Below are 26,617 nucleotides of genomic sequence, written 5' to 3'. Positions count from 1 at the left end.
TTGAGCTTGAGGGGGAGTGTTAAGACTTCAAGCTCGATCTACTATCTTTGGTATGACCATACCCGACACTTAAGTTGTCCGGCTGTACCACACTATGCGGACATTAAATAAGTCTGTGCCTAGGACTTAACTGCTTTGGTGTGAATGGTCCTTTGTGACCTTAGGTTGTCCATTTACTAAGTAGTGTGTGGAATGATAATGAATGAGAGAGACCACTCTACTCTGATTGTTGTCTCTTCACTCTTGTCTCTGTCTCTGAATCTTAACAGTGGGTAGCTTGAAGTATGCCATGATAGCTACTAGCTATACATGGCATAGCATTTGCAGTGGGAGTTGTCCCTTGTTATGTGGAAACACCTAACGGGTGACATTAGGACACCGTGAAGGGTATCATGCAATACATTAAGGGTACTATATACTTGTGCCTTTGCTATGGTGGCTAGGACATTGGAGTCATGGATTACATAGATTTGATTTTGTAAGACATTCAGATAGTAGGGAGTCCACCTCTGGCTATGTCTTCATCTTTGTTGGTGGTGTTGTTTCTTGAATGGTATTTTGCTATGCCACATCATTTTGCAAAATGGCATAGCTACAAGGTGGCAACAATAATGCAAGCTACAATACTGGATTCACCATGTACATTACTCTACTTTTTAGGCCAAATCTTATGGCTAGCCACCACCTACATCTTTGAGCGCATCTGGCTATCCCAATCAACAAATTGGCACATGTGCGTAAAGTAATTACCAATTGAATGAAGAAGCCGATGTGACATTACGATGCCTACAACTATTACTCTCAAAGGCCCCAATCATGATTCCAACCAATTGGACAAATCCCTTCCATGTATTTATTGATGCTTCTGACATAGTTATTGGAAGCATGCTAATGCAATAAGATGAAAACGGATGGTTTTGACCTATTTTCTATACCCAATGCAGAGAAAAACTACTCGGTCACACTAAAAGAGAATGTATGTGCATGACCTAATCCTTTAAAAAAATTTGACACTATTTACTAGAGCATGCATTTGCTTTTCATGTGGATCATGGTCTACTTAGTCAAGCAACAAAATGTCACCAGGTGACTTGCTCGATGGATCCTATTGCTATAGGAATTTGAGTACACATTAGTACATTGCCCCAAAAACCTAGCATGTCATTGTTGTAGACTCTTTGTCCCACCTGGATTCTGGAGAACCACCAACTAGCATTGACAATGAATGCTTGAATGCACAACTCCTTATCACAGCAATAGCTAACATATATCCTAAGCCACCAAACCCTATGTGGTCTTCGTATGACAAGATGATGACTTTCTTGGAAGCAAGTGTACCCCCACCCCATCTCCAAAAGTACCACCAAAAATGACTAGCTCTCCAAAGCCAATGTTTTGAGATCATAATGGACCAATTGTATTATCACACTCTATCTAGAGTGTTACAAAGAGTGTCCCTCCCAATGAAGTAGCCTACTATCCTCGAGAAAGTACACCAAGCCCCACAATATTGGAAGAATAGGTGCATGTAAGAGGTATTTAGAGTCAACAAAGAATATCCATGAAGATTGATGAGGTACACAATTGTACAACTTTTTCTCTTTTAATCTTGAGGATCCACATTTTTCAACTAAAAGAGAGCCACACAACAAAATCTTTGCTATTGCTCAAGTCTTAGAGAGGACATATTCAAGCATGTGGAAAAAATATATTGACATCCTTTGATACTGAATGGGCTTCATATGGAAAGTATACTAGCCATTATCGTAGAATATGAGACTATGGTAAAAAGGATGATTCAATGGATAAAAAGGGATGATTCCTGTGGTCGGATTTTATGGTGGAAAGCTAAATCATGTTTGCATTTTTGACATTGTGATTCTTGTTAGAAATGGTGAGGAGAGATACAATGCTATAATAGATGCCTTTCACAATAATGTGATTGCACATTATACAAGAGTCTTAATAGAAAATCTCTTGATTGAATGCTTACCTAAGTAAGTGGTTTTTGATTTAGTTAACCTACAACAAATTTGACTCTTCATTCCTCAGAAAGTAATGGAATGGAGTTTCTTTTTATTAGAATATGATTTTGAAGGTTGTGTAGGTCCATTACTTGGTCATGCTTTTGATGGAGATGGAAGATGAAGAAAGATTATGCTAGAAGATTATACATCATCAATAGGTGTGGTAGGTTCTTAATTTTTTGAAAAACTTGGCCTTTCATAGCTTCCCTAGAGAGTGATGGATACATTTCAATTCCACATTATTAAGACTTTATCCACAATGAAAAAAATTTGATTAACTATTTAGATAATGCATCTAAAATACTAGTTCTTGGAAGTGATTTAATCACTTTGAATCATGTAACATTTTTGTATCAAAGTTCAAGGTGGAAGAATATGTCTTACAACAAGTAGGAGATATTGAAAGAAAATATTATAATAATTAGAGGTCTGCATAGAGAATATTGAGTTGCAAACTCAAAAAATGTCTAAAATAGTTGCAACCAAGTTTTGATTCTTGTCAAGAGAGAATTCCTGGTACATAAATGTATTTGATAGTAATTGCATCATATATGGATATATTTCTCTCTCCAACTCTAAACTTATATGATTAGATCAAAGCAGTGGAAGGGTGGATTTCTTCTATAGACATTGTTTATATATTATAAATCTTTTGGAGTTCATTCACTTAAGTTTATGTTATGAATCTAGTACTATCTAGTATAATTAATAAGCTTTACTCTCCCTAGTAATTTTTATTTGTGAATAAACTTTGGCATATGTGGACTATCAATCAAGATGTATACTCGTTGAAGAAAAAGTTCATAAGCTAAGAAAATTTTCTAAACATATTGTCTTGTCACTTTTTTGTCCTCTTAATGAAGGTCTTTATGGATAAGTTTGGTCATTTACATGCACCTCTTTCTTCCACAAGGTCCGATGCTTGTGAGAATTTCTTTAGCAAAGTCAAAGGCATGATAAAAAATAAGAGATGTTACGATGGTTATGATTTGTTGAGTAGTACAGGTGTATTGAATAGGATTTTTGAAATGCAAGAAGGTTTGGTCCTTATTTTTTCAGTTGCTCATGAAAAACAAGAGAATATATGGCTTCAAATGAATCATGTAGCTAGTGTAACCTTGGTGGACATGGGTGATCATAATTGTTTAAGTTCCAATGAGAAAATTATTTTTGTTGTAAAAGAGAATTTGTATGAAGCAAAGAACATATTTGCAAGACTAGGTATACAACATAAGGTTGGTTTAATTATGCATGGGTTGCAAGAGATCTTTTTGAGATTCTTAATGTTATTGAATATGATAGCAAGGAAGAAGGTGATTTTATAATCTAGGATGAAGACCATGATGATGATTGATGAGGATGTCATAGCTCAAAGTGAAATTTTTCATACTTTGGATAATCTTGTCCATGAAGAGGAAAGTGTGGAGAGAGGTCTCACCTTTTGTGGGAGCTGATAAAAAGACCATATGCAAAAGCACTCTAATGAGCCAATTAAATGGAAATCCTACATTGTCAAAGGATAGTAGGCTTACAAGAGTGAAAGGTGGTCCTCTTTTTATCAGAAAAGTAAAGCTTGATATCAAATATGTCTCACAATCTAGATAGATTGTGCCATTTTCTTTGAGAGTACATCATCAAAAGACACAAAAGAGGTAAATAAGTTAAGAAGTAAGCGAAGGGATATGGTACTTAGGAAGAGTAATAGGCATGAGGAGAAAGTTGGGAGGCAGTTGGAATGAGGCATGTGGTCCTTTTGATCTTCTAGATCATCCTCCAAATGTGGAGATTTACCTATCATGATATCAAATGGCCAAGGGTGTAAGAAGTTACACACATTCTTATGTTTTTCTTGTGCCAAATTTTAGTATGACAACATTTTTAAAAATCAATACTATGTATCAATCCATAATTTTAATTATATTTTTGAGATATTCTTTGTCTTAGAGAAGGCTTCATATCAACTCTAAGTGAAATTTTTGGAATTTAAGATAATATATTTGCTATATTTTTGAAATACTACCTTCATAAGAAAATACACTATCATGAAATACTACTTTTGGAGTGACGTGATAATGTATCACCTTTAAAGTGTAACATGATATTCTTGTATTAGAAATGTTCTAGTCTAGATGAAGCTAGTGCTAGTCATGGTGTATCTATTTTAAGGGAGCTCCCATAATCTATGTAAGAAATTCACTGCCTAGAGGAGGGCCTTAACCACCATAGGTGCTACCCCCATCTCCACTGTGATGATCTCATTTTTATTTTTGAGCTCTTTACTCATGTCATATGTGATATCATCATGACTAATGGTCACCCCATGTGCTCCCATCTATCATAAAACTTTGTCTCTAGTCCATCATGGTCTGTCATCAATGGTTTTCTTCTCGTGCGATAAAGGCTTGGGCCCCAAATGGCTATTCCATAGAGGAGTGTGGATGTACTAGTGTATCAAAGAGACAAAATTTGGCGTGGTGTTTATGGAACTATATGTGTGCACACTATCTCTCCAATACACCGAATGCGACATACACTTGTGCTGGTCAAGGCTCCAATGCCTATCTCCAAGACAATTGTGGCCCTTGGAAAGTGACTCCCAACCCACAAACAGTGGACTCCATGTAGTGTGCCTAAACCCTACTTGAAAGAATCAACCATAACTTGTCATAGGCTGCTCCAAATGAGACATGCCACACATGCCAAAATGAAGCTTTCTTTGATTACTTCAAGGCTAGGTAAGTTTTGTTTTGTTGTAAAAAGAACAAGGTAAAAATTGTTCCCAACAAATGGACATCTAAGGGCTACCTATGTTAAAAATAGGGTCCACAGGTCTTCAAGTGCCTCTCTTAGATAGGGAAATTGTGTTGGGGGAATGTTGGTCTAGGTAGAGCTTTTCCAAGCATTTTTTCCCCTAGGATCAAATTGATAACATGCATGGTAGGCATCAAAAGCGTAAAGGTCATCCATACAAGTGTGGGTATTTGAATTGCCACTAAGGTCAAAAGGATAATTATGATCCAATACATCCATTATGTCATAGAAGTGATCCACAATGTCATCATCAAGCACTAATTGTGGTGCAAGAGATCCTCGATGACCAACATGGTAGCATTCAATTAGTCTTCCATAAACTCATCCAGAACCACCATGCTATGTAGAACTAGAGTAGATGAGGCTGAAATCACCATTGCATTTACTACATCAACCCCTAAGTGTTGCACGTCCATGATTCCAACATTCTTGGCTACTACTAGGCATTCAAAGTCAAGTTCCTTAGACTAAAGGGTCTCCTTCTCGTATGAAGCCTGCGATGTGATGCTCTCATCATGGCATCATCTATGAGGAGCATCACATTGCACATAAGGATGCTCATGTACTCACAATAATGATCAAGTGGCTAATGATATTTATCACTCCATTGCTACAATTGCTCATTCCCGTAATATTGTGATTCATATTGATCACTCCATTTTTTATAGTGATATTGCTTCCTATGTGTACATACTCATATACATTTTCATGATGCTTCCTATGTACACACAAGAATGCCCAAATGGTTGTCCATGCCCATAACCATAATGCGGCTCACAAGAATGTGAATAGTCATCAAATGCATGCTATTAATCATATAATGCACAATTAGGATATGCATGTTGATCATGACTATGCACATGTTATTTCCTTTGCTCATCAAACCCATACTAATGGTCATGGTGTTCATGATTCCCATGAGAACACCCATGGTGCTTCTCATAATCATGTTGATCCATCCTTTTAATCACAATCATTTTAGAAACTTGAGTTGTAAGGACTACAAGTTTGTCATTGGTTGTCTTGGCTTCAGTGTTGGTGGGTAGCTGAGATGGATGAGATTTGTTGGTTCATCTTAAACATTAATTTAGTGTGTCTCTCAATTAGTCAATTGTTTCTCTCAACCCTAATAGATTTTTATCACCATAGAATAGCATTCAATGTAGTCATTTTTTTGGGATGCCAAGAGTAAGAAAAGGAAATGGAACTAAGAACCATAATTGCATTCATCTAAAATATCATACATAGTGCATACACCATTTGAGATGCCCATATTTTGTGCTAGTTCTTCTATTTGAGTCTACCAAATTTCTAAATCAAGTACGAAGCATTGCTAAGCTACTGTTTCCTTTTTCCTTCTATATCAAACATCAATTTTACTAGTAGCAATTGCTATTATTGTTGCCAATACCACTCCCATTGCTAAAATTGAAGTTATGTTGCATATACATTTGCAAACTTTTGATGAAATCCTAGCCCCCAAGTTGCAACTTCAGGCACCAAAAATGATGTGTATTGCAACTATTGATGGTACCCACTAAAGGGAGCCATTTAGAAGCTAGATTCAAAGCAATATGGCCCACCAACTTACAGAAAATAGTTATCAAAACGGTGTAGGGATTGCTTTTTAATCAACAATTCACATGGAGATTTTCTTCTTGAAGCACACTCAAAGCTTGCTAAACTGTCCCAATGAAATCAAGTTTTGGAATAGTGCCATTAACTCAAGCTTCTAATGTGCTTTTTGACTACTCCTTTAGTCTTGTTGATCGTGAGTTCAACACTACCAATGACCCCTCAAATGTAGATGATTTCACAAAACTCATCAAGTTGTTTGAGAGGGAAGCGTGGGTTGCAACAAAGTTACAAGATCTCAACAATGATCACCCTTATGTTGACTATAGATCCCCAATCTAAGTCACATCAAGACCTTGTTCTATATTTTGAAGATAGAAGAGAATATCTCCTATGCAAATATGGTAGTAGATTAGCAAAGAGGAGTTGTGGTCATCGAGTTCCTACACTATGTTGAGGGCTATTAAATAATGATAATAGTAGCGATGCACAGGCACCATTAATCTAAGGGCTTAAGGATAGAATGAAAGACAAAAAAACTTCCAATCTAGAGAGTCAAAGAAGTTTCTCCACAAGTCTAGACCCCTATCAAGAAGCCCACACATGCATGTGCATTATCAAATGGATATAGAACCAAAATGGGACAAAAATTTTGAGTCCACACATGCATGAAAACCTAAAGAAGCCCTTCTCGTTGCTACTTCTACGTCAAGATTTCTCAACTATGCTCGATTACGTGATGAGGCACTAATAATCTCAAGCAATGATTAGGCATCTTATGTTAATCATCAATATTATGCTCTGTAGACTCTCAAAATGGACTCACACTAAGCAATAACTAGATAGTGTGACAAATCTAGTGGAGACCCTCAAAATAGATTCACACTCAACAATCAAAGACAAACAATGTGACAAATCTAAGTCAATAATCAAAGATCCATTGGAGGTATAGATCTGACTACTGCAACTTGGAGAGGTTGAGATAAATGAATTCGCCAATGCACTTGATCAATATCTCTTTATTGGCCTTGGAATATCAACATATTTTAGACCATGCAATTTTGCACAAGCATGGATACACACTCCTTTATCTCAGGATGTGTCTAGAATGCAAACCTAATCTTATTATAATCTACAACATCAAGGGCAAGATGCAAGATACATGCACCACAACCTTCTCATGCGCACCTTGCAAAATAGGCTATACTAGCTTCTATCGTTTATCTCAATTTGATGCTCTTGGTCCAAATACCCACCAGTTGCTTCAACAACCACGAGCATCCAGATCTACTAGGACAACCTCACAAGTTGTTATTTATCAACCATCTTAGCATGAACAACTAACCTAGCTAAGAAATTATACAATATTAATCAAAAGACAATGATAACAACAAGTTCTTGGGTTTGTCTTGTGATGTGAATGAAAAGGAAATCCATTTAAGCTAGATCCATCAATGAAGTTATATGGGTTGTTAAATGTGCACACTGATTTCTGGACATGTGTCATGTGGCCCAACACAAGCATGTCACACTTCTAATTTGACACTTCTCCTTTCACACGAAAGATCATGGAAGAGATACACTCTTGGCCCACTATTGGTAACTTGGGTGTCTTCAAGACATATAACAAGATTGCCAAAAGTTTTCACTAGAAGGGCCTATGAAGGGATGTCAAGGATTTTGTATCTAGCTACATTCCATTCCAACAAAAAAATGACATCATTGTTAAACTAGTTGATTTATTTTGCAACCCTTGCCTATCCCTGAGAGAAAATGGATGCTATAAATATGGACTTTATTATAGGCCTACCCATAACCAAGAAAGGATGGAACATCATACATCTGGTAGTAGACAGCCTCACCAAAGCGGCCCACCTTATCCCTAACAAGATTTTGTATACCGTGTCTCAAGTAGCCACTCAATTTATGGAGCATGTATTTAAATTGCATGGATTACCATATGTCATAGTGCATACATGGACACTAATTTTATGAGCAACTTTTAGTAGGCGGTTTTCACATCTATGGGTACCAAGCTTGCTACATCCACAACATACCACCCCTGATCTAATAGCTAGAGCAAGAGGATTAATAAATGGCCTAGTACCTGTCTAAGGCACTTTTGCCATTATTTACAGTGCATTTGGGATTTGTGGATCCATTTGGCTAAGTTTGCATATAACAACTCCACTCACTCTAGCATTGGGGTTTCTCCTTTTGAGGTACTCTATGGGTATAAGGTTCCCCTCCCTAAAGGCATGTTCAATGATAAGATAAAACCTCTGAGCAAAGAGGAGTTAAAGCACATGCATGCCCAGCTGCAACTATGTAAGGTGAATCTTTGGAAAGTAGAAGATCATATGAAGCTCTATGCTAATGAGAGAGGAACAACACATGGAGTTCCAAGAAGTAGAGTTGGTTCTTTTGAAAGTATCAAAGTCTTGTTACTCTAGTCTTAAGGATGGCAATAGCAACAATGTGGCCCACAAGTCCTTTGGCCCATATCAGATCACAAAAAGAGTTGGTGACTTGTCTTATCACTTAGAACTCCCCTCCTCAACTAATATTCATAAGGTGTTTTATGTCAACTAGCTGAAGCCCTTCATTCTTCACACATCAGTGAACTATGTGTTGAGATATCAAGCTCCACTCGTGATATGCCAAGGTGACTGTTGTGCATTTATGTCACCGACGTGTTAGTTACAGATGCGGTTGGTAGACCACCCATGAATAATAGCTAGATGACAGCTATCCTTATCTACTCTAGTTCGTGGCTCAGTTAGTATGCCACCTTAGTTAGTTGAGTTTGGTTTGAGACCCACATATAGGGTTCTTCTATTTCTTTTGTACTAGAGTTCTTTTTGGCTTACACAAACTAAGAAGAGGAAAATTATTTTCAGCCTCCACCTTTGTGTGTATTCCCCCATTGTGCAAGAAAGAAAGCTACAAGTGAGACTCCTTCATTCTCTCCCACAATCTTGACATGGTATCATAGCCTTGTTCATGGTAAGGAGCTCAAGAAAGCAAACCAAGTTCGCGGTGTTCTGGTAAGAGGACCAGTGTTGCTTTCATTTTTCTGTTTTGGGAGCAAGTCTCCGCAGGTAGCACAGCCGGAAAGTGCAAGAGTGCATTGTCTCAGATTGAGATGCCCTTTGCAGTGTAGCAAGAGGGCAGTATATGCTGCGGGTGACGGGCTTTAGCCCTCAGTTGCTCTATTTTTTTTATTTGAGGCCATTTCGAGGCCTATTTTGGAGGCGGAAGTTTTCTGCACGCACTCAGGAAAATGCCTTAGTTTATGCTGTGCGACCACTGTTCTACATATCGGTGAAAAGTTACTGTAGAAATTGCATCATATGCATGTGCGTAGAGACATTGGGAGTTACAGAATCATCCTTGTTGCCTGTTGATGCAAAATCGTCACTAGGAAGTGACTGTGTGGTCAAATAACACTTTCGTCAGTTTTGCAGATTTGCCCTTGTGAGGCTGAAGCTGTGTTCTTTGTAGTGACAAAATTTTTTGCAGTGTTCTGTAATGGCGTCTAATTCTCTTTCACAGATTGTCACTGAAAAGCTTGACAAGAACAACTTCCAAGCATGGAAGTTCAGAATGACAAATTTCCTTATGGGAAAAGGATATTGGGAATTCGTTGCAGGAAATGAAGAAGAACCAATTCCTCCTGATGTTCCCAATCAACAGCAAATGCAGGCATTTAAAGCATGCCATGAGAGAGCCAGGAAAGTTATGTACTGGCTGTCTATCACCATTTCAGACTCTATGATTGTGCATATTCAAGATGCAAGTACACCAAAGGAGGCATGGGATACTTTGTCAAAAATGTATAGCACAAATACGCAAGCCAGGAAAATGCAGCTCAAGCAAGAGTTGCACAATGTGCAAAGAGAAAGTATAAGCATCAATGACTACCACATAAAGGTAAAGAAGATTGCAGATGCACTTGCTTCCATTGGGTCGCCAATGGAAGATGATGATTTAGTTTCTGTGACCTTGAATGGTCTAGGAAAGGATTATGCACAGTTCCGAACATCCATTTCCATCCGTGGAAGATTTCTTGATTTTGAGGAGTTGATTGGTCTTCTAATTTCTGAGGAGCAGAGAAATGGTGGTGCATCTTCTTCAGGAGGAACTTCAAAAGAAGCTGTCTTCTACTCAAATGCTAGAAGAGGTAGAGGCAGAGGTAGAGGAGGCCGATCTAGAGGCCGTGGTAGAAATCAGATTATGCAGCAAACTCAAGAAAACCAGTCCTATGGAGGAGGACGTGGTAACTCTAGAGGTAGGGGGAGCCAAAGAGGTCGTGGTGGATGGCAAAGAGGCCAAAATGCAAACAACAATGTTGAATGCTACTACTGTAGTAAAATGGATCATATGGCTAAAGACTGCTATAAAAAGCAGAATGACATCATGAATGGAAAATTGCAACAAGAAAATTATGCATCTTCTAGTAGACAGGGTGATGACAGAAATGAGCATTTGTTTATGGTGCAGCACATGACCAATTCCGTGACAAGTGCAGAAGAAAGCAATGATGTGTGGTATGTTGACTCAGGTGCATCAAACCACATGACAGGTCATGCAGAATGGATGCAGGATGCAAGGAAAATGGAAAAACCAGGATTTGTGGAGACTGGTGATGATACTGCACATCCTATTGTGCAGATTGGAAAAATTCATTTGTCTATGCAGGATGGGAAAAAGAAATACCTCTCCGATGTATTTCATGTCCCGAATATCACCAAGAATCTGGTTTCTGTTGGTCAAATGGTTGAGCAGGGCTTGCAGGTCAGATTTAATCCTCATGGATGCTTTGTTGAGGATATGAAAAATAAAGGTCGCTTGATAGCAAAAGGAAAGAAGAAGGGCAGAATGTTTACGTTGGATGTAGACATGCCTGAATTGAGTGCAGCAATATTTGCACATGGGACCAGTGTAGTTGCAGATATTGATATCTGGCATAAATGCATTGGTCATGTTAATATACAGCGACTTAAATCAATGCAAGCCCAAAATATTGTTGCAGGATTGCCTAAATTCAAGGTTGCAGAAATGCATAAGGTATGTGAAGCCTGACAGTTTGGAAAACAGGCAAGGAAACCATTTCCTAGACATGTTCAAGAGAGTAAGAAGCCATTGGAATTAATCCACTCTGATGTGTGGACTACTAAAGCTGCATCTCTTGGAGGCTGTCATTATTTTGTCACTTTTATTGATGACTATAGCAGAAAAGTTTGGGTGTATTTTATGAAAAAGAAAAGTGAAGTTTTTGGGCATTTCAAAACTCTTAAAGCTATGGTTGAAAAAGAAACAAGCCTGAAAATAAAATGCCTAAGGTCAAATGGAGGGGGAGAGTACCTCTCAAATGAGTTTGCAAGGTTCCTACAGGAGCATGGCATAAAGCAGCAATATTCATGCAGTCATACCCCACAACAAAATGGAATTGAAGAAAGGAAAAACATGCATATTGGAGAGATATCTCGTGCCATGCTCAATGAAAAAGACCTGCCAGATTTTTATTGGGCTGAGGTAGTTGCTACAGCAGTCTACATAATGAACAGGACTCCCACTGCAACAATACATGGGATGACTCCAGAGGAGAGGTATACTGGTAGGAAACCAAGTATTTCTCATTTGAAAATTTTTGGTTGCATTGCCTATGTTCATGTGCCAGATGAATTGAGATCCAAGTTGGATCCAAAAGCTGAGAAGTGCATCTTTATTGGTTACTCTTTGCAGTAGACAAGGTATAGATGCTATAACCCTTCTACTCGTAAGTTTACAGTGAGCAGAGATGTTGTTTTTTATGAGATGAGTAGCTGGTATAAACCAGTAAATGTGATTGATAATGTAGATGCACAAAATGGTAATGCTGCATAGAATTCACAGCAGCAGTCACAAGATATTAGTGGACCTGGAGTGTCCTCTAGCAGTGGTTCACATTCTTCGCCATGGACAGGCAGATTGAGATCAAGAGAATCTTCTCAAAGCAATGCAGATAGTGGTATACAGGTATCACGAAAAGGAAAAGAGAAGGTAGATCAGCCCATGTTTGATGTGAATGCAGGTCACTCTTATGTGGATGGTGAATCCAATGGCTCAGAACAGAGCATTGATGATGAGTTGGGTATTCCTTCTATTGTTACACCTGGAGTAAGGAAGACCAGGGATGTTTTGAGAGCACCTGGGAGTGAACCTACTTTGCGCAGGTCTACCAGAGCTAGGCATCCTATGGATAGGCTGAAATATGATGGATTTACAGCCATTCACTATGCATATATGGTCAAAGTGATACAGGAACCAGAACCCACTTCTTTTGAGCAAGCCATGGAAAAAGAAAAATGAGAGAAAGCCATGGATGAAGAAATGGATGCCTTGGAAGCAAATGCTACATGGGAATTGGTACCTTTGCCTAAAGATAAGAATGCAATTGGTTGTAAGTGGGTTTATAAGGTGAAACACAATGCAGATGGTTCTGTGAATAGATACAAGGCAAGATTAGTAGTCAAGGGGTATGCACAAACATATGCCGTTGATTATGAAGAAACATTCAGTCCGGTTGCAAGGATAGCAACCATAAGAGCAGTCATTGCTATGGTTGCATCAAAGGGATGGTCTTTACATCATATGGATGTAAAGAATGCCTTCTTGCATGGTGATTTGCAAGAAGATGTCTATATGGAGCAGCCACCAGGTTATGTGCATGCTGTTCATCCTGAGTTTGTTTGCAGGTTGAAGAAAGCCTTGTATGGCTTGAAGCAAGCACCTAGAGCATGGTCTGACAAGATAGGGCAGTATCTTGTCACTATTGGCTTTCAGATTTCCAAGGCAGATTTCTCACTTTATGTGAGAAAAACATAGAAAAGTGTTATGCTACTTGTCATTTATGTTGATGATTTGATTATGACATGTGACAGTGATGAAGATATCCTTCATGTGAAAATGCTATTGAAGCAGAAGTTTGAGATGAAGGATTTGGGAGAGCTGTGTTATTTCTTGGGCATTGAGGTGATTAGAACACCAAGTGGGATACGGATGTTGCAGAGGCAGTATGGATTGGACATGCTGTCCAAATATGGGATGACAGGCTGTAAGCCTATTTCAGTTCCTTTGGAGCAGAATGTGAAGCTGAGCGCAGATGCATGTGAGCTTCTGGAAGACCCTACTATGTACAGACGCATAGTAGGAAGTTTGATTTATATGACTATCACTAGGCCAGATTTGAGCTATGTTGTTGGATTGGTAAGTCAGTTTATGCAGGCTCCAAGGAAACCACATTTGGATGCAGCTAGACGCATACTCAGGTATGTGAAGTCCACATTGCAGTATGGACTATTTTATGAGACTGGGGTTCAGATACAGCTGCATGGATACACTGATGCTGATTGGGCTGGAAGTATTTCTGATAGACGATCTACCAATGGATATGTGTTCTCTTTTGGGAGTGTTGCAGTCACTTGGAGCAGCAAGAAACAGCCTACAGTTGCCTTGTCGATCATAGAGGCTGAGTACAGGGGTGCGGCAATGGCTGCATGTGAGGTAGCTTGGTTGCATAAGCTACTTTATGATATGCATCAGCCTACAGATGGGCCAGTTGTCATTTATTGTGACAACATGAGCAGTATACACTTGGCAAATAACCCAGTCTATCATGCTAGATCAAAGCACATTGAGGTGCATTATCACTATGTGCGGGAGAGGATTTTACTAGGTCTTATTGATCTAGTTTATGTCAACACAGAGGATCAGGTAGCTGACATATTCACGAAGGCACTGGGCGCAGAGAAGCTGTGCAAGTTCAGAGATCTGCTTGGTGTGCAGGAATTGGGATTGAGCTCGAGGGGGAGTGTTGAGATATCGAGCTCCACTCGTGATATGCCAGGGTGACCGTTGTGCATTTATGTCACCGACGTGTTAGTTGCAGATGCAGTTGGTACACCGCCCATGAATAATAGCTAGATGACAGCTATCCTTATCTACTCTAGTTCGTGGCTCAATTAGTATGCCACCTTAGCTAGTTGATTTTGGTTTGAGACCCACATATAGGGTTCTTTTATTTCTTTTGTACTAGAGTTCTTTTTGGCTTACACAAACTAAGAAGAGGAAAACTGTTTTCAGCCTCCACCTTTGTGTGTATTCCCCCATTGTGCAAGCAAGAAAGCTACAAATGAGACTCCTTCCTTCTCTCCCACAATCTTGACACTATGTGGAGGAGTTACCCCCATAGACAAAGAAGGCATCATCCAATCTACATTTGAGGTAATCATTGGGCAATGAGATAAGCATTTGAGTTCTCGATCCATCAAAGAATGCCTCATCAAATGGCAAGTACTACCCCTAAAAGAAGTCTCTTGGTGACTAACTACCATGTTGGAGGAGTTTCCCTACTTAAGAGAGGTTCAATGGGTTAAAGGCTAGGTGAGCATGCCCTATTTTGACTCGAGACTATATATAAATTATACTTTGATTTAGAACACTTTTGGACTTGCATTAGTTATAACCATTCATATATGGTTTGAAAATACTCGTCATACGCTCCATTTTGACATGTGGCATATCCTATTCAAAGCAACCCATCGAAAGCTATGGAAGATTTACCCCAACAAGCCCATCATGGATAGTATGCTGCCCATAGTCTTCAAGACCCGATATGTGATGAATTGGTTGCCAAGTTTTTCATGTACTAATTCTTATTGCATGTATGTCACACACACACACACACACACACACACATACGTACATCCCAATTCCTCCTAGATATATGAGATCCCCTATCCAAATTTTCTCTCATCGTAATGTTGATCAACATAGTACTCTACAACCCCACTCCTCCTTAGTCACCACAGGAAGTCCCTCTCTTTTGTTTTGTGTTTAGGGAAAAAACCTATGGGTTCAAGATGGAGTGTAAAGAGTGAGACCACATGGGAACCACAAAAAAATACCAGTCACATTGACTAGGGTATAAAAGATGTAAAGAGACCCACTTAGGGCATCCAAAAATTATCAAACAACATCCTCTTCACCTTCTCCAAGCTTCCATGGCTTCCTCTCCTTCTTTTTCTCTCTTATTGCCTTTCTCTCTCCTTCTCTAGTCCTCTTTCATACTCTCTCTCTTCTCTCTACAGTATTCTCTCTCTTCTCTTCTCTCTCTCTAGTCCCCTTCTTTATAGTAATCTCCTCATGAGTACCATATCCAATGCCTTATGGAAATCCACAAAGTAGCAATATGTATTTTTCTTGCATGCTCAACCTTCCTCAATAATAGACCTAGAGTGAAGATATGGTTGTGTGGTATATCCATGTCTAAACCAACTTGACCTCTCAATCTTATGCCATGCCTCTTAGCCCAATCATTCAAGGTTGATCTATATATCTTAGATAGCATGTGGCCAATCAGAATTGTTATGTAGGCTTACTAGGTATCATAGGGTCCCCACTCTTAAAGAGTGATATGATTGTATGGTCTAACCAGCTAGCTAGAAATCCCTCACAAACTGCTCTATTGAAAATATGAGCTAACATTGGTACCAAGATATGGCAAGCATGTGCAAAGTGTTCAACCACTAGGACATCATGATCATGAGTTGTCCCATTCTTTAACTTCCATATCACTTGTTTCATTTTCTTTTCTACGAAAAAAGTGCAATATGTCAGCCTTGAGACCAATGGGAGGGGCACACACTCTTGACCTAGAACATCATAAGGCGTACAAGCATAACCAACTCATTTCTCAAGTCTAGTAATTGGTATCAATGGTCAGCTCTTATGAAGCCTTCTCCATGATCTTTTTCTCTTGTCCCAAAAACATAGACCACATCTTTGTCTCCAATCTAGCCAAGTATTCTTGTTTCTTTTTTTGTACTAGGCATCTGAAAAGTGTACAAGCATGGTTATGTGTTCATACATGAAGTGCCATCCCTCACTAGATACGTGTGCATGTCTCTCTACAATCATCATCATACAAACCATTTTGTGGGGCTAAGCATCTTGGTGGCATAGTAGATGGCATCATGTGCGGAAAGGCATGGGCTATTGAAATACGTAGTATTTCGACCAAATGTCTCACGAACTTATCTAATGGAGTTTGCAAATCTAACACCATTAATGAGTTTCAGATTGTAGTGTTGTATGCATTATGAGGTTGCCTCCATTAATTCACACTGTGGAAATCTAGGTACATGCAACTATGCCTCCTATACATGACCATAGGCCACTATGAAAGTCAAGATAGCATGGTCTGGTTCTAAGCCAATTAGTCTGCCTAAGATCTCAAGACTCCTAATATCTAGTATTAAACTTGATGAACCAATCAAGTAATCCACAATACTCGCTCCTTTCTTATTATTCCAGCATGTGAAACCAATATATATTGGCCATTGTGATAGTCCATTAAGGATAGCTACACTCCCAAATGCCAATAGGTGTGTTTCGTATTCCGTCAACTCTCTATCTTGAGCTGATCTAAGTAACCCCAACTCATCCATTGCAAGCTCTCAAAACATCTTAATAGTTGTGTAGTAGAAAGCAAATTGGCCATTCCCTATGTGGGCATTGAAATCTCCTACTAGTAAGACATCCCCAGTACTCGTGAATCTCATGATGGCCCCATAAAGTGATGCATATGAAGATCTCTCTATAGTGGAGAATCTAGAGTATGCCAAGGGAAAGTAACATGTTGCAATATAGATATCATTAGGGCTATTTGTGTGCACTCTAATCCACATATATCTTGCTTCCTCATCTCTATGTATCACATGGATCATATCTTATAGCTCTTGTCTTTTAAAAATAGCTACACTACATGACCGCTCATTCCCTCCAATCCTCCTAGTTTGAAGTAAATATGTACTTTCCCATTTGTATCCACATACATCATGTAAGTTGCTACCCACACACTAGTGTGTCTCTATGTACATAGCAATGTTCAAGCTCTTGAAAGTAACTTCAAAGTACCCTACATCAAGTCTTAAAGCTCCATTACATTTCCAAATTGTCCTACACAAGATCTCATAGGCTATGCATTGTCATGTAAAATGACGTTCTATAATGATAACTTATCCAATCATTGTATACAACATACTTCTTCTTTTTCTTGTCTCAAGAATGCATGGCGTGCTCCCTCCTATGTGCCACTTCAGTGGGAGTAAGATCCTCATCGAGAAATATTCTTTCCCCTTTGAGTGCTTTTCTATGTTAGGAAAGATTTCTTCTTTTGTATATCTACAAATTTCAAGACTGGGATCTTTCCTTGACTATCTCCATCTCTACCAACATGCCGTGCATCCATGATGAGCACCTCTATTTCCTCCATTTTGCTACTTAATGACTTTGCATCCTCATGTAGGTGCCTTTCATAGCCCATCCTACCACTCATACTCAAAGTGCACATATCTTTCTTTTTGCCTCTTCCTCAAGTGTGTCATTTATCATTTCCACATCATTCTATGGCACTCCTTTGTGCTTCTTGACTACTTCTATCTATGGAGCATTTCCTTCCTTACATTTTTCACATTTTCCATCTTTTTCTTTGCTCCCTCTATCATATCTACCCATGTATGGATGTTCTTTTTCAATCGCTCCATATCTATCTTTAGCTCATGCATGGCTAGCAGTTCCCCTTGTACTTTCATTTATTAGTCCTTATGTCCATTTATCTCTTCTTTTAATTACAAGATTTTTTTCTTGCAAGCATCTATAATTTTTTGCATTTTGCTTCACATCATGTTCAATTACAATGATGCTTGCATTGATATTCCCTTATCCATAGTTGTGTTTATTTCTTCATAAATTCTTTTCATCCCTTCTTGCAATTTAGCCCAAACCTTTTACTTGATTTCTTTTTCCACTTCTTGCCTCATGATTTGCAACTCTGCATGGATCATGATTTGTATCTCTATATACATGGATTCATTAATGCTCCTTGGCACCTTTCCAAGCTAATTTGATCTAGGGGAGACTATCCATTCTCAAGCCTTGTGGCCATAGGTTTTGTACCTTGTTCTTTTGGGTGGAGTATAAAATGTGGTTTCCATTGTTGGGTGTGTTATCTCGTTCTCAAAGGCATCCCCCATGAATGTATCGGCCACAATGGGAGTGGTTACATTGTTTGGCTCATTTAGTATGTCTAATACAATTTTTAGTTTTGCGTCCACATGTTGGTCATGATATTATGGTATGCAATGCTCACTCAATGTTTCAACAATCTAGATTAAGCCTAGGTTAAACTTGCAATATATACTCAATGTATGCTTTCCATGAATGATCATATCGTTTACTAATGTGTCTCTGTATTGTAGTTTATAAGTTGCTGTGTGTGTCCCACTATTGCTACATCAAACATGAGCATCAATCTTCATTGTGTTATTAATGGATTACTATTTATATCATAACTACATTATTGATTACTGACTGCTTTCCAAATACTAAATAATTATTGTTTATATCATAATGGATTACTAATTTTTACTGATTGTTGGTCACATCATCACAACTTTCAATCACAACCTAAGTATTCATTTCCACCTAAGCATTCAGGCACGACCCAAGCATTTCACACTTGAGCATTTGGTCCAACACATGGAACATTCAAGCCTAAGCATTTAAACAAGCTTGTGTATCCAATACCACTTGAGCATTCAATCAAAACAAAATTAGCTCCATTCACCCTAACTATATCTGACACAGAGCCCAAAGATGCTTTGATCTAACGCAAAGTCCAAAGATGCTTTGAGTTTTCTATTCTCTGGTATTCATAAGTTGAATTCTTTTCTCAAGTTAAGAGCTAATTTAGTTTGGTTCTAAATAATTTTATTGCATGTTTTTTATCTCTTAAAGTAAAATCTTGAGAGAAGTAGCCCTCACTTTTGGGAATTAAAATAGTGCAAGGGGCTCTTGTTTGCAAACAAAGGGGCAATACTTCAACACATACCAATCCACACTCATTCATTCTAGGGCTTTTTATACTTTTTTAGAGATGCAATGTATGACCTATTAAAGATCCTATTGTTTCTTACACTCTAGCACAATATTTAATTTAAGACACCCATCTTATCACACTAGTACATATGTGTATTTATTGGCAAAGATTTTTGGTTATCCCTCAATAGTATCATATAACAAAGAAACAAAGCATACAATAATGCATGGTCCCGTTTCTTACTATCACTCGCTTTACCTCAATGGCTGCAAGGAGTTGACACAAAAGGACAAGCAACTAAATCATTCACACAAGTAAAGAAAGTCCCCACCTTTCACGCTTGCGAACCAACAAAGTATCATGTACCTATTTCAAACCAAGGTGGGTTCCAAATAAAATGCCTCTGTGTACACTTTATACACTACTGAGTTTTTGTGAACCAACTAGATATCATGCACCTATGTCAAACCAAGGTGCGTTCCACCTAAAATGCCTCTAGGTCAACTTTACACACTATGGATTCATAGAAGAAGGCTAGTCTTGATTTTGCCAAGAAATCTAACCATTCATGATTTTATATTTACAAGCAATGCCATTAGCTACATCAACACCAATCGACAGGTTAATATCAAGACACCTACCAAAGGCCAACCATGTCCAAGACTGGTTGCAAGTGGGGAGGGAAATGTGCTCTAGAAAAACATTGAACCATTTAATATTTGTCACAACTGAGTTTTTTTATATTGTGCAATGCCCGACCATTAAGATGGAACAATCATTGCTTTTCATTAAAAATGCTCACCTTTCATTATGATCATGCGCGTTATGATAGCTTTGCTCTTGGGTCCAATATCCATTAACCTATTACATAAGTGAATATTGCAAATGTTGGGTACGTGTTGCATCTATCAATGAGCTATACATTTTCAATGACACACACAAGCTGGGCATTACGCATTTTGTACATTTGAATCCTGCATTCACCTAAATTATATTGCAAAGCATGCATGTAATAGTTCAAATTTCCAAAGCTTTCACCTGCACATGTTGGACATGTGAAGTTTTGGCAGCTAAATACTTCTATGGAAGAATCATATGACCTGTATTGAACTTGGCACATGATGCAGATATTTCCATAAAAGAGAACCCCCGAACAACATACAGAATAGTAGATACCAGTCCTATGCAGCCAGGGCATTTGGCATCAACATCCAGCCTGTGACCCTCTTGCCAGCTTCGATAGCAACGTCAAAAAACCTCACTTTTGAAATGCTACTTCTGCTAAGCTTCATCAGCATTTCACACAGCTTACCATGCCCATGCTTTCTTTTAAGATTACACCTTGCAAGGAGTGTACACTCCGGAACAATGTCAAGGTGCATAATTGAAAGGTTGCAGAATCATTCAAATACATCAAGCATTCTGGTCCACTGCATAATTGCTAGACACCAGTTTTCGGTACTGTTGCTGAGCCCCAAGGCAGAATTCCAGTGAATATGTTTATACAGCAAATGGGAATCCTGAGATACTTCAACCGTGTGTATATCCACTACAGTTAGCTGGATCAACAAAGAGCTGAACCACTTCAATGCTAGTCCTGATATTTTAATCAAAATGTTCCTGATTCTATGCCTGTAATTTTCTGAATCCTCCTAGGATCTATGGAAATAAAGATTACAACACAGGAGAAGAGCCTTGCAGTAAAGCAGCCTAAAAGCCATGAAGTGTTAGGTACAATTAAGTATATGAGATTCCACCAACAGGCCCCAGCTTTCCTATAGACTTCCAATGTTTTCCTCAAAATACCTTCACATGCACTTCATGAAGTAACATGCTGCAGGAAAATTGGTCTCTTGCTCCTCTTAAAACAGTGACATGCATGGGGCGGGCTTATTTACATAGTGCCACTTGCATATTGTTCATAGGGAATTTCACTCGACCAAGTACATCTCTTTAAGAACTAACATGCCATATCCAGCTTGTTAGCCCACAGAACAGCATGCTCCTAAACATGATTACTGTAGGATCCGAAAGATTAACATTTCAAGGAGCTCTATTTTCTTTGTTGTGCTGAGCCAAGATGAGATGGCAGCATCAAACCATTCTGATGCATTCCCACTGCTGAATCATGTTTCTGCCGTTTACTGACAGTAATCAACATAGGGTCCACAGCACCATTGGCCTGTGACCGAGCTTCAGTACCAAAGGCATTATGAGGGTGCTTGGCCATCTCCCTTGTATTCAATAATGGCTCAAGAAACTTGACAATGTCTTTCATCAGGGGCCTGGCCTTTGCATCAGAGTTAAGACAGCTCAATGCAAGAGAGGCCACTCTATGTGCTCCTTTCAAGGAGTACTGGCCTTCCAATCGAGGATCCACAAGCCGAAAGACTCTTCGCTTGTCATTCAGATACGGTCTGGCCCATTCAACAAGATTTTGCTCAGCAGCAGGTTTGTTCTTGTCAACAGCACGTCGGCCCGTCAACATCTCCAGCAGCACAACCCCAAAACTGTAGACATCACTTTTTGCAGTCAAGTGGCCTGCACACACAAACATTTACCACATATTAGAAACTAGCAACACCCCTAAATTGATGTGCATACATTTTTTGTCTAGAGAGTGTACACAAAGAGAGAAAAAAGTTGCTAGCATACTAAATGAAGCACCCCACATTGTCTGCTCTAGTAAGAAGGCTATACCTTTGCAAGTAGGTGTAATGAAAACAAGCAACCAATCAAGGGAGTTAAGACAGCATCTCATAGTGATGCAAAAAATATCCAGTATTGGGAAGTAATTTCTGTGCCAGATTACAAAGAAGAGCTAACCTGTGGCCATATATTCTGGAGCAGCATAGCCATACGTCCCCATGATGCGAGTTGAGACATGTGTGTTATCTCCAGTTGGTCCGTCCTTTGCAAGCCCGAAATCAGAAAGTTTGGCATTATAATGCTGAAAGCAGCTCAATAAATGAGATGTGCACCAACCCTATATCATAAAACACTAGGGCAAATCTACAAAAAAAGGAATCAGAGGGAGAGTGTTTCATACTGACAGAATCTAGTAAGATGTTTGAAGCTTTAAAATCCCGATAGATGACAGGTCGTTCTGCATCATGCAAGAATGCAAGGCCCCTAGCAGCACCAACAGCAACTTTGATGCGGATAGCCCAAGACAGAGCCTGATTATGTCTACTACCTGCGCAACAACAGGATGCACAATTGCAACCCATGTACAGCACAGCATAGATTTCAAATGAATGCCAAGCATAAGAACCACAGGAAACTTACGTCTGAAAAGATGGTTTTCCAAGCTGCCCCTGGACATGAATTCATAAACAAGTAATCTGTGATCATCCTCAGCACAAAAGCCAATCAAACGAACGAGGTTGGGATGATGAAGCTGCCCTAAAAAATGCACCTCTGCCTGGCATGAACAAGAAAGTAAAAGTGGTCAGAACATAACATGCATCCATATCGTGGAGCATCACATAAGTGGTCAGGACACTTGGGTCAGTCATGTGGAAGAAAACTAAGGCTGGAACTCTTTAGTTGACGATGGCAATTTCACTCTAATCTTATATGTATAGGTTGATCGAAAACACTTGGATCAACAAATGCAAAGTTGAAGCTTTTACTTGCTGCTGCTATCATTCAAAGTGGAAAACAAATCAAATTATGATCCATACAAACGGCAAAATTTCCCAGTAGATTATAGTGTCACAGAGTTAATTACCAGCCATTCCTTGTGTCCTTGTACCCCTTCCAAATTGAGCTTCTTCACAGCTATTACAAGCCCTGTACCAGGACGTGCAGCCATGTATCCTTGCTCGTCTATCCATCCCTTGAAAACACAACCAAAGCCACCCTCCCCAAGCACACTGTCAGGGCGGAAATTCCTCGTTGCAGCCCTTAGATCACTGAATGAAAACGCCCGTAAGCTGCTGCTGGTTGACTGCCACAAAAGATCTATGTCACCAGAAGGGTAACTCTTATCACTACCTGACCCATTATGAGATACTTCTTTTGACTTGATAGATCGACCTGCACAAAGAAATATAGCCATTGATATCTTGCAGAAGGCACTTGAAATGCCGGAGCAGGCAATAGATGCAAAGTATGTTTTGTGGCACATGATTGGTAGGGACCAATCTATGACTGTGTCTTCTTCAAGTTCTGCTAGAACGGAAGTGAAAAGTAGCCTGTCTTCCTGGCAGATGAAGTTCTAAGCACTCAAATTTGCAGGTGGCCCTGTCATAGCTGATGCATATAATCAGTGCTTTTATGGCAAGCAAGGCATGTAAGTACCTTCTCAAAGCAGGGGAAGCATAGATACTTGTGCACAACATTGCATTCCAGATGAGCTTTTAATAGCTATGTGCATCAATTCACAGTTAAATAACACTTGAAAAGAGAATGGGATGCCTCATACTACTCACCAGAGACGTTGTCCTCATGGATCGGGCTTTCAGCTTTCACCCGTCGTGCTCCGTAACAATTCCCCATGAAGCAAAACAAACCGGAAGGGTACTTGCGGCGTCAATACATGTGGGAAAATCACAGGATCACAGAGGACCTAGCATCGGATGCCGTCTCTCCCCGTGTGGGGAATCTGCGAGGAGCTGAGAAGCTAGGGTCAAGGGATCATGAGTTCGATGGTATGATGGGCGCATAGAATGCCGCGTCTTGCTGTGTGTTGTGAATTCACTTGCTCGCTCACAAGGGACACTGCAATGAGGGCAAGGTCAATGCCCTAGGTCAAGCAGGATTATGGATATATGGTTTCGGATGCAAGATCGGGAGGGGGAGAAGGGGAGGAATGCGCACACAGAGACCCAGAGACACAGGCACAGATAGTTATGAATAAACAGAGTAAGTAAGATCACAGAGAGAGACAGAGAGAGAGAAGAGAGATATTAAGAACAAAAAGAAGCAGCAGCAGCTCCACGGCCTGTCCTGTGTCTTGATGAGAGGAGGGACGAGAGATGTGCAAAGACATCGGAAGAAGAAAAGCCTTAGAACCAAAGCAAGCTCACGAAATGCGAGAAACGACAGTCTTTTCAGATATTGATGCTCTCTCTCTCTCTCTCTCTCTCTCTCTCTCTCTCTCTCTCTCTCTCTGCACTTGACTCTTTCTCTCTCTCTCTCGCTCGTCTTGACTTGACTCTTCTTCTTCCTCTTTCTCTCTCTCGTCGCCCTGAGTCGTTCTCCTTCTTCTTCCTCTTTCTGCAACTGCCTGTTTAGGTACTCCACAGCTCCGTGCCAGCCCACTCTATTACGGCACTTCTGCGTCCTGGCGGCAGAGAGAGAGAGAGAGAGAAAGAGAAAGAGAGAGATCGATCCTACCTATACCTAAAAAAAGAATATTATTAAAGAGCCAGAAGATCATGCACAGCGTGCTCCGACAGGAATACTCTTGGGTTTTGGCCCTTGGGGTGTGTGGTGTGTGTGGGTCCTAGCCTCTAGGGGACGGGGGGGACTCGGGAGAGAGAGGGAATTGTGTGTCCCTTAGAGAGAGGGGCAGGAGTTTGTTGGTCAACAACATCGATCGAAGGTTTTTGCATTGTTGCAAATACTTTTACTCAACACATTTTTGTCATAACTTTTAGCAGGAAAATGATTTCTATTGCCAATGGAATGGTAAGTTGTAACTTGTAAACTCACTTGGTTTGAGTGTGGATTGAGTTTCTTGGGTGCACTCATCCAAACATTATGGTCTTCTTTTCCAATAGTACAAATATGTATAAGCTTATCTGAAATTATCTGCATTAATTGAATATCAAGGCTCATATCCAGACTTGTCATCCAAAGATGCCCGCCCAGACCCTTGATTACCAGCTCAATATGTGACCACATTACAACATCAATCTTGGACTCAACCATGCAGTCCTATTATAATCCCTTGCTTGGTGCGTGAAGCAGTAGCTTCTGTTTTACATTATGCAACCTCACCATTGCTCTCGTGAGAATGGAACCTTAACCTTGCCAATTTCACATCAGTCTTACCAAATTTCAAAAATATAATGTTCCCACCCCACAATAATCCCCAAGAAAGCTCGATAAAAATGTTTTTCAAGAAGCTAGGATGTTATATTGTTTTTTCTTGTCGCTTTATCAATTTTGTTTAAAAATCGAAGAATCTCATCCATTTCTCAAAAGACAGTGGCCCCCCATGGAAACATAAGGTTATTTAACTCTTAGGAAATGTAGCAAGTTGTGGTGTGGCCCTACTCTTAGCTAGGTTATTTAACCCTTAGAATCGGGTCACACCCGATGGTAGTGGGGGAAAGGGAACCCCACAACCACACAATCCAAAACTCCTAAAACATAAAAAATATCATGGTTCAAATTTTCCATGGAATTTAAAATTTTGGAGAAAATGTTTTGGATGATCCAAGACCAATAAAGCAAGTCCTAAACAAGTTCTTAACTAGCTCCAAGACCAATAATGCGAGTCCTAAACAAGTTCTTAACTAGCTAAGTAATAATCTATCAATTATGACTCATAAATCATAATTCATAACACCATTAACTTATATGCATCAATCAAAATCTATAATCTACAAGTTATATTATACATAATGCTTAATATTTAATAGCATATCAATATCAATTAAAAGACGATAGCATAAAAGTCATGGGCTACATAACACATCATAGTTTTGATGGTTTAACCATTTATGAATGCCCATATTGCTACTTTATTTTCTCCATTACATATTTATAGCTAGTTGGACCAGTAACGTGTAATTGCATGATTGGCACACTTGTGAAGCTCATGAGGCCACGCCTCACTCACTTCACATTTTTGTGAGCACTACCTTGGCTCACAAAAATAGGATAGGCAGCATGCTTCATGTGCAATAAACAGGCATCAATTGCCTAATGTATATGTGGCTTCAAATAAAAATGTGCAATTAATCCTCCTTGGTGGCGTGCATGAGTGTGTGTGTGTGTGTGTGTGTGTGTGTGTGTGTGTGTGTGTGTGTGTGTGTGTGTGTGTGTGTGTGTGTGTGTGCGTGTGTGCGTGTGTGCGTGTGTGCGTGTGTGCGTGGCTTCAAATAAAAATGTGCAATTAATCCTCCTTGGTGGCGTGCATGAGTGTGTGTGTGTGTGCGTGTGTGCGTGTGTGCGTGTGTGTGTGTGTGTGTGTGAACTCCTTCCATTACACCAACCTGACATTTGACCACATTACACACCCATGACACAGACATACATATGCCATATCACCCTCCCAATGGTAAGTATTCATGATGGAAGTTTGCTAAAGAGTAGCCTTGTG

At 39.5% G+C, this 26,617-nt stretch overlaps 1 protein-coding gene across 1 annotated transcript; it reads right to left on the bottom strand.

Moving 5' to 3' along the window:
* Positions 1-20,434: 20,434 nt before the first annotated feature.
* Positions 20,435-24,658, bottom strand: LOC148032760 (putative serine/threonine-protein kinase PBL11). Its single transcript, XM_087683431.1, has 6 exons — positions 23,775-24,658; positions 23,072-23,379; positions 22,627-22,762; positions 22,392-22,534; positions 22,165-22,288; positions 20,435-21,879 (listed from the first exon to the last, which is right to left on the bottom strand). Exons 1-6 carry the CDS (start codon positions 23,839-23,841, stop codon positions 21,392-21,394), a joined length of 1,266 nt encoding a protein of 421 aa, XP_087539557.1. The 5' UTR covers positions 23,842-24,658; the 3' UTR covers positions 20,435-21,391.
* Between the last annotated feature and the right edge of the window lie 1,959 nt (positions 24,659-26,617).

This window comes from Lygodium microphyllum, chromosome 8 (genome assembly GCF_053477565.2).
Source record: "Lygodium microphyllum isolate KBCC chromosome 8, Lygodium_microphyllum_v1.1.10, whole genome shotgun sequence".
Taxonomy (NCBI): domain Eukaryota; kingdom Viridiplantae; phylum Streptophyta; class Polypodiopsida; order Schizaeales; family Lygodiaceae; genus Lygodium; species Lygodium microphyllum.
This window is presented reverse-complemented; position numbering and strand designations above follow the sequence as displayed.